The sequence below is a fragment of the Antechinus flavipes genome, chromosome 2 (assembly GCF_016432865.1).
Source record: "Antechinus flavipes isolate AdamAnt ecotype Samford, QLD, Australia chromosome 2, AdamAnt_v2, whole genome shotgun sequence".
Classification (NCBI taxonomy): Eukaryota; Metazoa; Chordata; class Mammalia; order Dasyuromorphia; family Dasyuridae; genus Antechinus; species Antechinus flavipes.
Window position 1 is genome coordinate 333,574,157 of NC_067399.1, and position 15,140 is coordinate 333,589,296.

Below are 15,140 nucleotides of genomic sequence, written 5' to 3' on the forward strand. Positions count from 1 at the left end.
TGTCTCTAGCAAATTGTATTTATTTGCATCATTGGAAAGTAGATCATCAACTTAAAAAAGAGAGAGAGAGAAAGAAAGAGACAGAGAAAGGTGGGGAGATGGGGAAAAAAGAGAAAGAGAGAGAGAGAGAGAGAGAGAGAGAGAGAGAGAGAGAGAGAGAGAGAGAGAGAGAGAATAAACACTGAAAGTTTTAAAGAATTTGTCTATTGAGGCACAAGAAGTCTATTTAAAATATGCTTGCCATTAACAAGATCATATAAAACCTATGTTTAATAGTGATTCAGGATAAATTATTTCTTAGATAGTATTTAATTAATTTGATAGCTATCTTTTTTGGACACAGTGATTGTAGCTACCTATTTGAAATGATTATCATCAACAATTTTCTTTTCTTATTCAAACACTCCAATTTTGACAGGCTTCAATCATTTTAAATCTCATTACAAAACAGCTTACCAGATAGTCTCTATAATTTAAATAAGAAAAGGCAGTTCTATAATTCACTTCTAAAGAATAGGATGCAATTTGTTATTCACATTTAAACCTAATTAGTATAGAAGCAGCCATAGAAAGATGAACATTTTCTTATCAAAAAGGATTTAGATTGGAAAGATGTTCTAGATTACATGTTAAATATTTTAAAAGTCAGCATTTCATAGTACAATCATAAGGAATGGTATTATATGCTACTAGACCTATATAATATAATTGATATCATTTTACCAACAAATAGAGAACACTATGGAAAAGCTAAAATTCAAAACTGGAACTAAAAGATTTTCCATGGACAATATCTGCATAGATTCATCCAACTGATAAAAAAAAAAAAAAAGTAGAAGCTGGCTAAATCAAATATATCTGTTTCTAGAAATGCAGAGTTAGTGACAGTGAGAGTTCAGGTTATTACTAAAAGAATCTACAATAACTTCTTTCTTAAGGATCCTGGACTAACTGATCAATGCATTTTTTTAAAGAAATGATGGAAACTATGTGAAATATCACTGTATGTTGAAAATATTTAATATCTAGCAAGATGCATAAGGTAGTTGCAATTTATCTCAGAAACTCACTGATGCTTCATAAAATAAGAGGTGATAAATCACCCTATTATAAATATAAACTCCAAAATGTCATTAAGAATTCAACAAATAAATTATAATGGAATAGGACTGTTATTTTTATAATAAATTCACATTTGTCTGAACATAATATTGACCCGCAAAAATTTGACTGGTGCTATACAGTAGTTAGTCAGAGGCATACTTAGTCATAGTATTATTCCCACTGCATGGAATCAGAAATGATATCAAATAATACAAAACTGAAAGGTCATTTATTTCTATGCTAAGTTCACGTTCCAAGAGTAGCATCAACTTTACAGAATTGGCTCTGCTTCTAGAAACATGGAGTAGACACATTCAGAATCATAGTATATACTAGATTGGTAGGCCATGACACTTTGGCAAGTATCTTGATAGATATTAAATGTTGTCCATTATCTACCCAGGAGCTTTTTATTAGCTATTATATCAGCTCATATTTATTGAATGATTGAATATTTGTTGGCTAAAGGAATATCAGACTGGTAAACTTGATGAGGTACCTTTATTCATAGGATATAAGCTTAAAGGATATACTGAACTCAATCTTTTTGAAGAAATTAAAGACAATCTTTCCAACTCCTTCTTCCTCTAAAAATCTTTCTAACTCCTTTTTGTTTCTCCTTGACTTCTTTATCTAAAAGGAATCATAATCTTTCCCATATATATTTCTTATCTTTTTATTCTTCTTTTACTTCCATTGGCATGGGTGTTCATGTCTTGTGGGGTCCAATAAAATCATTATCATGAAATAATGTACAATCTAGCTGGTGAAATTCTAGAGAAAAAGCAATTCTGCTTCCTTCTTTCATATATTTTCCTCATGTAAGCATATTTTTCCTTTAACCAGAATACTCCCTCTATACTTCTTACATCCTGTTCAATACCATTAGCAGATTTCTCCGCAAGTTACATTTTTCCTCTAAAACTCCTGATGTAATTCTTCTAACCAAATCATTTCTCCTTTCTCTTTGACAGAAAAACAAATCCTGAGGAAGAACTGTCATTGCAAGATTGAAAGTCATAGTCATTGGAATAAAAACTATGTTTATCCAAATAAATTCTTCTTACAAGTTCAGTGTCAAAATTTATATCTGGGAAATTAATAAAAGCCACAAATCAGGGCTTGATTTTTTTGATTTTTAGACTTAAAAAAACTTTTGGAAAGAGATATCTAGATGGCTCAGTAGAGTCAGGAGGAATTGAATTCAAATGTGACCTCAAATGCTTAACACTTACTAGCAATGTTACCCCAATTGCCTTGGCAAAAAGTGTTGGATAAAATGTTAATATTGCAAAGTAATCATAAAAGTGTGTCATCCTATTTTAGAGAGTCAGTTATTTAACATTTGCCAGCCCAACACTTATTTCAGTTTTTGATTCACTAATTAACACATTTTTTTTCAAATTGGCACACAAAATATGATTTAGAAAATTCTGATTTTTTAAATGCTCCTCACAATATGATTCTTTTATCAATGAAGTTCCTTCATCACCTGTAATTGTTAAACCTCAGATGAGAGCTAGGTATTGGGTACATATTCAGATTTGGTTTTATTCATTGTGGAGAAGGGTTATTAGTGTTTATTGTTGATAATAGCAACATTTTCAGTTTTATAAAAATGATTTTAAAGACAGAAATTAGAGAGTATATGTTATCCTTGTTTTAACTGTAAAGACAAGGAAGAAAGTGTAATTTGTAAGTAAGTATGAAGTAAGAAAAGGTATTTATTTTATAAATTGGGGAAGAGAAAATATTAGATAAAACAAACATTTTTAATCTGTGAAAAGTTGATAAATGAGACTTGATGACAAGAAAGGAGGCATTTTTTTTAAGACAGAAGTCTGTTTTCTTTCTATGGATGACATAAAATGAGTTTTTCTTGAATAATGAACTTCTCTTCTCTTGGAAGAATTCAAAAATATATGAGTATTTGAGATGGATGTTGAAAAGAGAAGTTGGGATTTGAATAAAGCAGTAGGGCATGTGATCTTTGAGATTCCTTTCAACTCTGAGACCCTAAGATTGTTTAAAGAGCTTAAGAGGTTAAGACAAAAATCAAAACAGACAGGTAACAGAATTAATAGCAATCTGCAAGCTTTAAAAAAATGTCATGAGTCTTATATGGTAGGGAAAAAGAATTGCAGTGATTAGCTTCCAAAAAAAAAAAATAAAGGTTTTCAAAAGTGACAGGATGGATCCATCTTAGCTGGAAATAAGTGATAGTCCCTCAATATATTGATTAAAATACCATTTATGAAATTGTCATTCTAATCTACATTATATAATAGGGACTCCAATAATGAATTACACATGCACTAAGTGAGTATGGTAAAGGGGGAAATAAATGCTTAAGCATTTCATACCTTCTCTGTGTCAATGCCTTTTGACATGGACCATGTGGAGACGATATAATCCATAACTCGCTCACTAAGGCCTTTAGGGACTTGATATAGTTTTAGGAAGTCCCGAACATTATTCAGCATCTCATGGTAGCGATTGGTGTTGGCATACATTTGCTGGAATATTGTAGTAACATTTCCAAAAATAGTTGCATAAAGGAGAGCTAAAAGAGAATAAAGAATGAAAAAAATAAACACAAATAATATAGAAAAAAATTTTAAATAAGGTATAAATTAAAAGATTATATCAATGAATACCACAAGCTAGATACATGCATATTTCAGTAGGATATATGACCAAAGGAAAAAATAAAATAAAAGAATCTTGATCCAAGTTCTTTAGTTAGGAAAATAAAGTGATAAGCAACAAATGATATGTATACAGGATCTTGTAAGAATGACTTTTTTTCATATTGTTCCCTTTTAATAAAATTTCATTAAAAATGTGTGTATTCATTCTCCAGGGACTTATTGTCAAATCAGAGAACTGATTCTTTATGACATTGCTTCTTTCCCTACACATCTGATGACTATTTCTCAACAAAATTTGCAGATTCATCTTCTACACATGTCATAAACTGTGGGCCAAGGCTTTATTACACTTTCTTGATATACTCACAAACTTAGTGACCTTATCAGCTCTGGGGTTAAATTATCATTTCTATGCTGAATATTCCAAAATATATAGCCCTAACCTCTCTCCTGAGTTCCAACTATATATCAAAAACTTTTATTAGACATTCCATTCTGCATGTATTACCAACATCTCAACTCAGCATATCTAAAATAAGACCATTACATTTCTCCAACAAATCTCTTGATTTTCTAAACTTCCCTATTAGTTTTAGGAGTACTACCATCCTTCAAGTAATCAAGTTTCCAAATTTGAGCTTATATTTGATTTTTCACTCTCAATTACCCAACCTACCTAAGTTGTCAATGTTTTTCATGTATTTCTCCACAATATGTCTCATTTCCATCCCCTTATCTCTATGATCACCACCAGTTTTCCTCTCACTTGGAGGGACTATAGTGATAGCCTCCTAATTAGTCTCTCTGCCTCTAGTACTTCTTCTCTCCAATTCATCCTCCCCAAAACTGCAAAAGTGATTTTCCAAAAGCATAATTATAATAGTATTCCTCTCTTTCTACTGTTTCAATAAACTCAAATGCCTTCCTATTGCCTATAGGAACAAATATACAGTAAATATCTCTGTCTTTGAAAGACTTTCAGATTGTTATTCCAATCATTTTTTCTGACATTATTATTTATTACTTCTTTTACCACACTTTAATGTCCCCCCAAAGTCATGTTAGTATTGCTTCTGATAAAATTTTGGTATGGTGCATTGTGTATAAAAAGTGTTAAATGTTACTGTGAAATTGTCAACTTTGTTTCTTATTAATAGCTTTAAAATGGATCTGATGAGGAAGAAACACAAATGAATGCTTAGAATAAAATCTAGGAATCATTTGCCATGTTATTTTTAAAGATAGCTCATGTTTTAATATTTTTTAAAATGTATGAAGTTCTGAGCTCAGTCTCACATGGATAGCTTAAAATTGATTGCAAATATCTTTTAGTTACCATTAGTTTAGTATATTTTCTTTATCTAAAGCAGATTCTACTCCATTCTCAAAGAACATCAAAGAATATTCATTCTTTTTGTATATTGGAGGAATGTAATACAAAGCAGTACAAAAATCAAGAATACAGAAAATGATTTTCTGAGGAAAATATTTTATTTTCCTTTGTCTCTAATGATTTTCCTCTATGAAAACAATAAATTCATAACAAAAAGCTATTATCATTTCACATTAATTTACTCTATAACTATGATTTAGGGATTCTAAAGTCAGGATAATATAATGTTTTAGATAATTTGTTATTAGAACTGAATAGGGAAATATATATTGTGGACATGTATCAATTGAGTCTCAAAATTTTTGAGTATTTAAACCTGAAAAATCAAGTTTCACATCTTTAGTGTACTAAAGTCAGCATTAAATAATTATTTTGCAAATTCAAACATATAAATATATTCAAATACATGAATAAAGTAAAGTTGTTGAAGAAACAAATTAATAGCATAAGGTCTTAAGTGTTCAAGGAGAAGAAATAAGAATTGTTTACTTCATGGGGGGAAATATAGTTCTTGACATATTGCTATACTAATTATTGTTTATCATAATGTTTAACTAGAAGTTTTTGACAAATTTTCCAGACATTCTGAATATTTTGATATGCCAAATTTTGATATACAAAACTCATTTGGTTCTCTAAGATACTTGCTTATCAACTAAACTGCTATGGTATCTTATCTACACAATATCTTAGGGTAGATCTTCCTGGTTACATTTAATTACTAAATGACAGCTAATTGTAAATCAAGAGCATTATGTGCAGCATCATACAAGGTAAAACAATATTATATAAATATAGCATTTATATAAAATTTTACATCATTTATTAATATTGACATTGAATAAGGATCATACTTAATATTTAATGGTTTAAGGCTCAAGGTTGGGAAAGTGGCAACAATTTTTTTTTTGGCAACTTAAACTTGAAATAAAATGTGAGTAACATTCCACAATGTTGAATTCTTCAAAGAAAAAAATATTATTTGTAGAACAGTAAGTACATCTCATCACCAGCATTAAATTATGGTTCAAATCAATTCTCATGAAAATAGGGAATCATCTTCACTAAGGAAATTCAACATTAAAACATGACTGCTAGAGAGTCTTCTCAGCCTTGGAAAGGAAAGCAATATAATGCACTTTCCTCTCAAATTACATGTGAACACTGAAAAAAATAGCTTAAATTATCTTTTAAATCGCCCTTTCTTTAACCCAAGTCCATTCATTAATCACTGGTAGAAGAGCATCATGTTCATCTTCTAGGAGATAGTGCTTGGCATGCAACATTTAGATCTGATCATAATTAAACAGACAGTGAATTAATTAAGGAAATATAATTTTCATTTCTATGAAATATTCATACACATACTTTGTGGCTACAAGTTCAGTTGAGAGTTATTAAATGATTTTGCACATAGAATTTAAATGTCCAATCTGCCATCAGCAAGAATTTTGCACACATTACTAAAAAGTCATTAAAATAAACTATAGAAAATATATAAATGATTTTTTCCTTGCAACTTTTCAGATCATAACAGCTGATTTATTCAACATTTGAATCTTATGCAATACATGGTTAATGCCCATACCTAAAACATCTCATTTGCATTTTGTCCATTCTTTCTCAGTACCCAATTCATATGACTTCCAAATCTCCAAAACTCAAGTTCCACACTACCAACTGCATTTTGGACATCTAAAACTGGATGTCCATTTCAAATTAACATGTCAAAACAGAATTCATTATCCCCATTTTTCTCTTCCCAATTTTCCTTTTACTGCTAAGGACATCACCATCTTCCTATTCATCCGGGCTCACAATTGATTCATTTTGATTTCTCATTCTTATTTATCCCATATATTTAGTCATTGTCTAAGGCTTATTTTAAACTTCAAATTTTTTTCATATATATCTTTTTATCCATTTATATTTCCTCTACTCTCATTTAGGCCTCCATTACTGCATGTTGAGATGATGGCAATGATCTTGTAATTAGTATTACTGGCTCAAATTTCTTCTCACTCCAATCCATCTTTCATACAACTACCAAAGTTATTTTTGAAAAGCATAGGTTTGTGCAAGGGATAATGTTGTAAAAAAATTATTCTGGCATGGATTCTGTCAATACAAAGTTATTATTAAATAAAATAAAATTTAAAATTAAAAAAAAAGAAAAGCATAGGTTTGATCATGTTAATTTTCCCCTATTTAAGAAAGTCTAGTGCTCCCCATTGATTCCAGGATCAAATAAAATGTCTGCTGAAGCAGATACATTTTGTAGTGGATAAATGGGTCTTGAGTCAGAAACACCAGTCAAATCTGGTCTCAGACACTTACTAGTCACTTAACTTTCATCTGCCTTAGTTGTCTCTACTATGACATAAGAATAATGATAGAACCTATCTTCCACAGTTTTGTGAGGTTCGAGTAAAGTATTATTTGAAAAGTGTATTGCTTAGAAAATGTTAAATGCTTGTTCCCTTCTCTCTTCCACCCTTATATTTGGTATTTAATGCTCTTTACAACCTTCCTATATTTCCAATCTTTTTAACAGTCTGCTCCCCTTCATGCATTCTGTGATTCATACATATTTGCCAACTTACTCTTCCTTGTACATAACATCCCATTTCTCATCTTAATAGCTTTGTATTGGTTGTCACCTATGCCTAGAATACTCTCTTACTTCAACTCCACGTTTTAATTTCCCTGTCATTCTTCCCAATTCAATCAAATAGATTTTCTAAAGGAGGATTTTTCAGGCTATGCAAGTTACTACTTTACCCTCCTTAGCATCTTTTTCTACATTGCACATATCATGTATGTATCTAATTATTTTCAGATTTGACTCTCTAATTTGTTTAGTGAAATCTGTAAGGACAGAGACTTCTTTTTGTATCCATAGTACTTAATATAGATTTTGACTTATAGTTAAATAGTTAATGATCCAAAACTGATTAATAACAATATGAACTGGTACGCATGAGGATACATTGGCATCTGACATAATTAAACACACCATTTCAGTATTACATTTGTTTCATATGTTGTTCTTTTTTCAAGATCAAAAGCTAAATTATGCAAAACTCATATGTTAACACAGTGGATTTTTTTCCTAATCTATTTCTGGGTCCTTTTCTCCCCTAATGACCTGCCTTCTCCATTACCATTTGCAAATCCTTAATTCCTTCATAATCACTCCCCTTTGCTCTTAAAAAAAAAAAAAAACTGATCTTAAGAATTTGGAACTCATTCACACAAAAATATAAATGATTGATATCAACAAAAGTCATAAGTTAAGGAACTGGAATTTTGGTAACAGCATCTCAGGCATCAGGCATTAATCAGGGGGTATTTTTCAAGTTTAAGTAACTATTCCTATACAAGTGGACACTTTTCTTATTTACATGCAGGGCCTAATTAATATAGATGTGTTATCCAAATGTTATTCATAATTTATATACTGTGCATGATATCAGGAAAAATCAGTTTATATTCAAAGGAGATTCAGGTAAGTTCATATGGAACATCCCTCAGTTCCCTATTCAAATGGCCCAACCTAGCTCTATCTCATATCTCTCTCACTTCTGAGGATCAGATATTGCTTTCTCAGTTCCAGGTATCTGGCACTCTTGTTTAATATTTAACATGATTTCAATTGAACATTATTATTTCATTGCTGTTCTGTTCTAATATGACCAGAATTTTGGCATACTCTCTTCATTCCCTCTAAGTTGCCTTTTGAGTATGGTATAAATACTTAAAAACATAATGGGTCCAGTGTTATATAACCACAAATAGAAAAACATATAATATCAGATTATACAGGAGTGGATTGAGAAAGGAGGATAAAAAATGGAAGCAAAAGGAAACAGAAAAAACTCAAATAAGATAGACATATTCCAAGTATTACAGTTTTGATGATCCTGAAAGGCCTTAAATTAGGACAATTTTAGTGCTAATGATTATCAAATATATTGTTACCTGCAGTATCAAATAAAGACCAATTGGAATTTATATAAATGTGTTCAGTGTTGTTGTTCTTTATAAACCACAAAGAGGAGGAAAACAAAATGTACAGTGATTTTCTCACTTTTGTCAATGAACCAAACCAATCATGAGCAAGGTTTTCACTCTCATGTAGAGTTTTCCCTACTACATCATATTAAAGCTTGAAAGAACTTTAGAAGACATCATGTTCATTCATTTAGTTAAGGAAGCTGAAACAGAAAAAAAAAATGGCACATAGGCTACATCAAGGCTAGCCTATGTGTATAAATCTAAGCCTCACTTTCCTCATCTGCAAAATGAAGTGTTTCAGTACGATTGTCTAAGTCCTTTCAAGATCTAAATCCATGATCTAGCTGAACAACAATAATTTTTCAAAAACTTCTCTAGATGGGGAAATTGGACTTTAATTATGATTATTTTGACTCGCTGAAAACAACCAGCATTCACTCACTATCTATTCTATTTGTTTTCTTTTTTTCTTTAAGATAACAACAGTTAATTATTAAATGTCTTTATGGAAATTCTATGGAGTATAACAGATATTTTTTTCTCTGGTGAATAAGAAGATTAAAAGAATTAGCATGAAGTCTTGCATAAAAACGCGTATATCTAATTAGTTGTAAGCCCAGTCTTTTCTCTATTGAGAAACTCAGTGAAAATAGATAAAATTATGATATATGGACTTTAGGAGAAATTACCTTCTCTATCTTTTCATTTCATTTGCTTGTTAGGTCAAACTGCATTCATTCATCTCCTTATTAATGCTCTTCAGTTCTCAGACTTTTTTCATTTATTCATTCTGACATCTAACATTTACTTTTCCTAATTATCTTTCTTTCAGAAATCTTGGCCTGTCTATATTCGAATTTCAACAGGGCAATTTAAAATAATGATGTGAGAACACTTTTCTTCTAACCCTTAAGGCTATCTAGATGGTTTAACCATCATTTTCTTTTCTATTTATATTCACTAAAATTGATTTTAATGATAAGCATTTTCTAAAGAGATTTTGGGAAGGAAAATTCTCTGTCAATTTGTGATTAAGTATAGCCTAAACTGATCTCTTGCTAAAATATCTGCAGCACACCAATGCAAAATCATTGGCATTGATCCCAACCTTTCTGGAAAACAATTGGGAATTGTGCCTAATAATGCACTAAATTGTGCATATCCTTTATCCCTGTAATACCATTGACTTTTGTTCTTATATTTCCATTGCTACACAAATATCTAAAGGAGAAGAAAGACAAAGGAAAAAGCTCCATTTACATAAAAATATTGATAGTGGTACTTCATACTAATAAGAACAAGTAGTAAAAAGATTACCAATCAGTTGGGAAATAGCTGATCTAGCTGTGGTATGTTAATAAAATGGAATTTTATTACACAACAAGAAATGATAAAAATAATTTAGGGAACCTTGGGAAGATTGTATGAAATGATTCTAAGTCAAATGAATAAAATCAGAACAACTTACAAAAAGATTACAATGATGTAAAGGAAAACAACAATTAAATACTTCAAAACTCTAATCAATAGTGGCCAGGAACTATATTAGAAGACTGATAGTAAAGCATATCTCCCACTCCACAGCAGAGGAGAAATCATTTAGAGGCATGAAACATACATTTTTAGTCATACCCATTAATTTCCATTTATTATGCTCCTGGATATTTATTTGTTTTAAAAAAGGAAGAATAATAAAAATCAGAGGGAAATGACAGATCTAAAAAAAAGTATCAATAAAACAAAAAAAAATAGATAACAAAAATATATTCTGGCTTGGAGCAAAATTATGAAATATCAGAATGTGGATTGGAGTATATTCAGAATACCTCTATTCCAGGAGCCCCATATATATTAAGATCTGTCTTCATTGTTAAATTTATTTTTTCCCAGCCATAACTCAAAATTGAACTGACTCATGACCTTGTACTTCCATACATCTAGAAATCTAGAAAGTAATCTCATGAAAAAAATTCACATGAAAATATTAATAATCTATAACAACCTAATGCTATTATAATAATAATAGCTTGCAATAATATAACCATATAGCAAGAAGCTTCTCATAACAATCCTGTGAAGTAATTTGAGACTTCAAGAGATTGTGACTTGGTCATCATCAAGAATTTAGCAGCCATCACCTGCAACTTTAAACAAGTCCTCTCATTTTAATCTCATTCTGTTTTTCTTCTTCCAATATATCACTTTCTTCCTGGAATGGTTGAATTTTGATGTAGAATTTCTGGGATAATATCATAATCTGAAGTTACGAATCACTAACAGAATTTCAAAGATTTTTAACAAATTAGTAGAGGAGAATATATGGGGATAGGTTATTTTGCAGAGAAAAGATTGTTTCTAGAACTATCTAAACAAAATCTTTGTCCTAATCCTTTCACATTTGTGATCAATAGTTGTGTTTATATGTTTATATGTTGTGTTTTCAATGGACATGAGGAATCATCTAAGTTAGTCATAATTATTATTAAGTTAATGCAAAAAAAGTATTAAGAAAGAGTAAGAAAGAAGCAGGACAAGGAGGGAATAAATGATTGAAATGAAACCAGGAGAGCTAAGGAAAGAAGGGAAAGATCCAGTCATTTTTATCTATTTAGTTTTTCATCAAAAGAAATTCACTGCGTTTGAGTTTGTAATGCTGAGGACTTTATTTCAAAGGTTATTGGCAAGACTAATTTTGTTGCAGAAAGTTACTCTGAAAACATAAATATAGTGATAGAAGAACTTCATTGTTGTTATAATTACACAACAGTATGTACTCTTCAATACTTCAAGGATTCATATCTTTGTGGGTACTTGCCTTTCTCAATAACACAAATTCTAATCCTTATAATATTTAGTAGATTGCTTTTATGATTTTTCTCTCCTATCTTCTTTTAAATCCTGTGCAACCTGACTTCTGATTTCATCATTCAGCTGAAACTATGCTCTCCAGAGTTAACAATGATCTCTTAATTTCCATTTTTTGAATCTTATTTTTTGTTGATAATGGCCCAAGTTGTTAGACCTCCACTGGGGTATTTGTAAGTTTCAAGAGAGATTATGGGAATAGTTCTTGATTAAATTTTTCTTACTGTATATGACTGATCAGTGGAAGATTTTTACCCCTAGGAGGCTTTATGAAGGCATATTGCATATTCTTTCTATTTTATAAGATCAACTATATACAATAAAACCCCCACAACACTGTTCTCCTCATCCTATTGATAATGCTGCAACTACTACTCCTATCAATAAGAAAAACAATTATAATTATAATAATCTGTATTTATAAATTGCTTTAAGGTTTACATTATAAACTTCTCACAGCATCCTTTTATTATTCTCATTGTATAGAGAAATAAATGCAGTCACTGACCATATACCTGAGGTGAAAGAACATATGATATAATATAAAAAGTATCAATTAGGGATCAGAAGACTTGGACTTGAATTAAACTTCATTTATGTAATAATTGTTGAGGTCATGACAGATTACTTAACCTTTCAGATTCCGAAGTTTTTCATTTGTAAGACACACACAAACACTAATATTCCGTATCTTAGTGGTTTATTGTGAGGAAAATGCTTTCCAACTCTTAGAAGTGTATACAGTGTGCCAAAAGTTTAAGTGTAGGGTTTTTATTTTAAAAATTTAATTGTTTAAATAACTCAATGCATAAGACTTTTGGTGATTTGTGATCATAATTAATTGCTGACCAGCATGATATTGCTAGGAAGTAGAAAAGGACAATAATTACTTATATTAAAAGAAATATATTATACAAATACATGAATAAAAATAAGTTAGTCACATGGAAAAAGCAACAGAAAACAGAGAACATATGGCTCCACTGGTATCTTTCTGATGTGAATAGATATTAAAGAAGGTCAATGAGCAGCCCATGACAAACATATACAGTCACAAAGATTGGTCAGGAATGTATAGTTTGCAATATGTAACACTGGAAAAAAGATATCAATGAAATCACAAACACATTTGAATATTTTAAAGTATAGTAATGGACATTCATAAAATTCTTTAAAGTTTGCAAAGTACTTTACATTTATTATTACAACACTTGATTCTCAGTATTACCCATTGAAAGAGATCCTATTTACAGATAAAGAAACTGAAATTGACATTTCTTCTTGCTCCCACCAAGGTCAAATAGCTTTGAAATATTTGATTTAGAATTTAGACTCTAGTCTTCCTCATCCCAAATCCAATGTTGTATTCATTATGCTATACTGCTACAAATAAGTATAATGATTTTATTTTACATTATGCCACTTGATCCTCATTACTATCCCATAACATCAATGTCAGATTCCAATGCGGTAAAAAATTGAGTATCTTTTTTTAAAGCTAATTCTTGATAATTCAGAACTACCTAATTTTCAAGTAAAGACAGAACTCAAAATGTCTAATGAAACTAAAGTTAGATAAACCTCTAGTATATCTTCTGTGAAGTAATTAAATGGACCATCGTCAAGATTCACATATAATGAGAAAATATGTATGGGTAATGATCTGCACTGATAAAAAGGAGTATCCACATCCATGAAATAATGAATCCATAAAAACATATAAATACAAAAGATCTTCTTTTCTATTGGCATAGACTTAAAGGATTCTTTACACACTAAGATGCAGCCTTGAAATAGAAATTTTAATGGAAGGATATGAGGGATGAATATAATATAAAAAGACATTTTGATTAGAAAAAAATGGTTTTCTTGAACTAGAACAAAAGTCTTCAAAATCATAAAAAGCTGGTTCATCAAAATTTTCAATTTTAGTATCTTTATGTTACAATGCTAAAAGCAATGGATATTAGAGAATTGGGGTTCAAATCCTGGAGGTAAAGCATACTATCAGTTTGATTTGAGCAAGGAAAGGGAAGTCTACAGAGAGCTAGTAATAGTCATTAAGCATTTAGTATGTGCCAGATACTACATTAAGTACATTATAATTTTATCTCATTTGATCTTCACCACAATCCTAGAAGGTAGGTGCTATAACTATCTCCATTTTATAGCTGAGAAAACTGAGACAAAGAGCTTAAAATGACTTGCGTGGTCATACATCTAATAAATATCTGAGGCCAAATCTGAGTCCATATATTGCAGTTACCAGGTCTAGTATTTTATCCATTGTGCCTATGATTTTATTATTTTAAAATAAGGGGGTTAGACTCAAAGACCTCGAGGTTTCCTTTTGACTCTAAATTTTTAAACCTATGATTTGAAAGCCAGTCTTTGATGAAGATATCTTTAGAGCAAATATAAAGATATACTGTTTTAAACGTGGTTAGTAGAATTTTGAAGGAAGATGGTATAAAAAATTTAGAAGGTATCAACACTAAAAGTAGTTAAAGTGAAGCAGGTCACAAGTGACTCTTGGTGGACAATACTGAGCCCTTAATAACTGAGTAAATCGTAATTAGTATAGGATATATAAAGTGGAGAAAGGGGCATAACCAAGGGCATAGGCTTAAAAACCCTGGATAATTTTTAGACTTGGTTGTCTAGATTTATGTGAGCCTTTAGGGCATGTAAAAGACACAATTACTTTGAATGGGTCTTTTCTAAGATGATACCAGTTAGTCAGCTAGCATATTATTATGCACTGTCCTAAGCAATAGAATGATGAAATTATAGGAGAGTATGTGCTGTCTCTCTGACAGTGATAATGTTTGATATAATCCTATTTGAAATTGTTATATACTGTAAAAAGAGAAAATATAGTGAGGAGTCCTTTCAAAGACAGCTTCAGATGAACTTCTGATATGGCACTATTTCTAACACTACCCTTTTATGGTAGGGGTATTCTTATAGGCTATATTAACAACAACAACAAAAAAAGATATAGTCTAAAAACTTGTTTAGTTCCTAAGGAAAGCTTTGATTTGTGTGGAGATTAAGAACATGAGGGATATTAATTAGTCAAAATAAGTCATCATCCATGATTTACAACA

At 30.5% G+C, this 15,140-nt stretch overlaps 1 protein-coding gene across 1 annotated transcript in view; it reads right to left on the reverse strand.

Annotated features, from left to right (window-relative positions):
• Positions 1-15,140, reverse strand: part of KCNH5 (potassium voltage-gated channel subfamily H member 5) — a 477,427-nt gene that overhangs the window by 164,568 nt on the left and 297,719 nt on the right. The window contains exon 8 of the mRNA XM_051977789.1: positions 3,468-3,667. Coding sequence (XP_051833749.1) covers positions 3,468-3,667 — 200 coding nt within the window. The remainder of the gene's footprint in view (positions 1-3,467; positions 3,668-15,140) is intronic.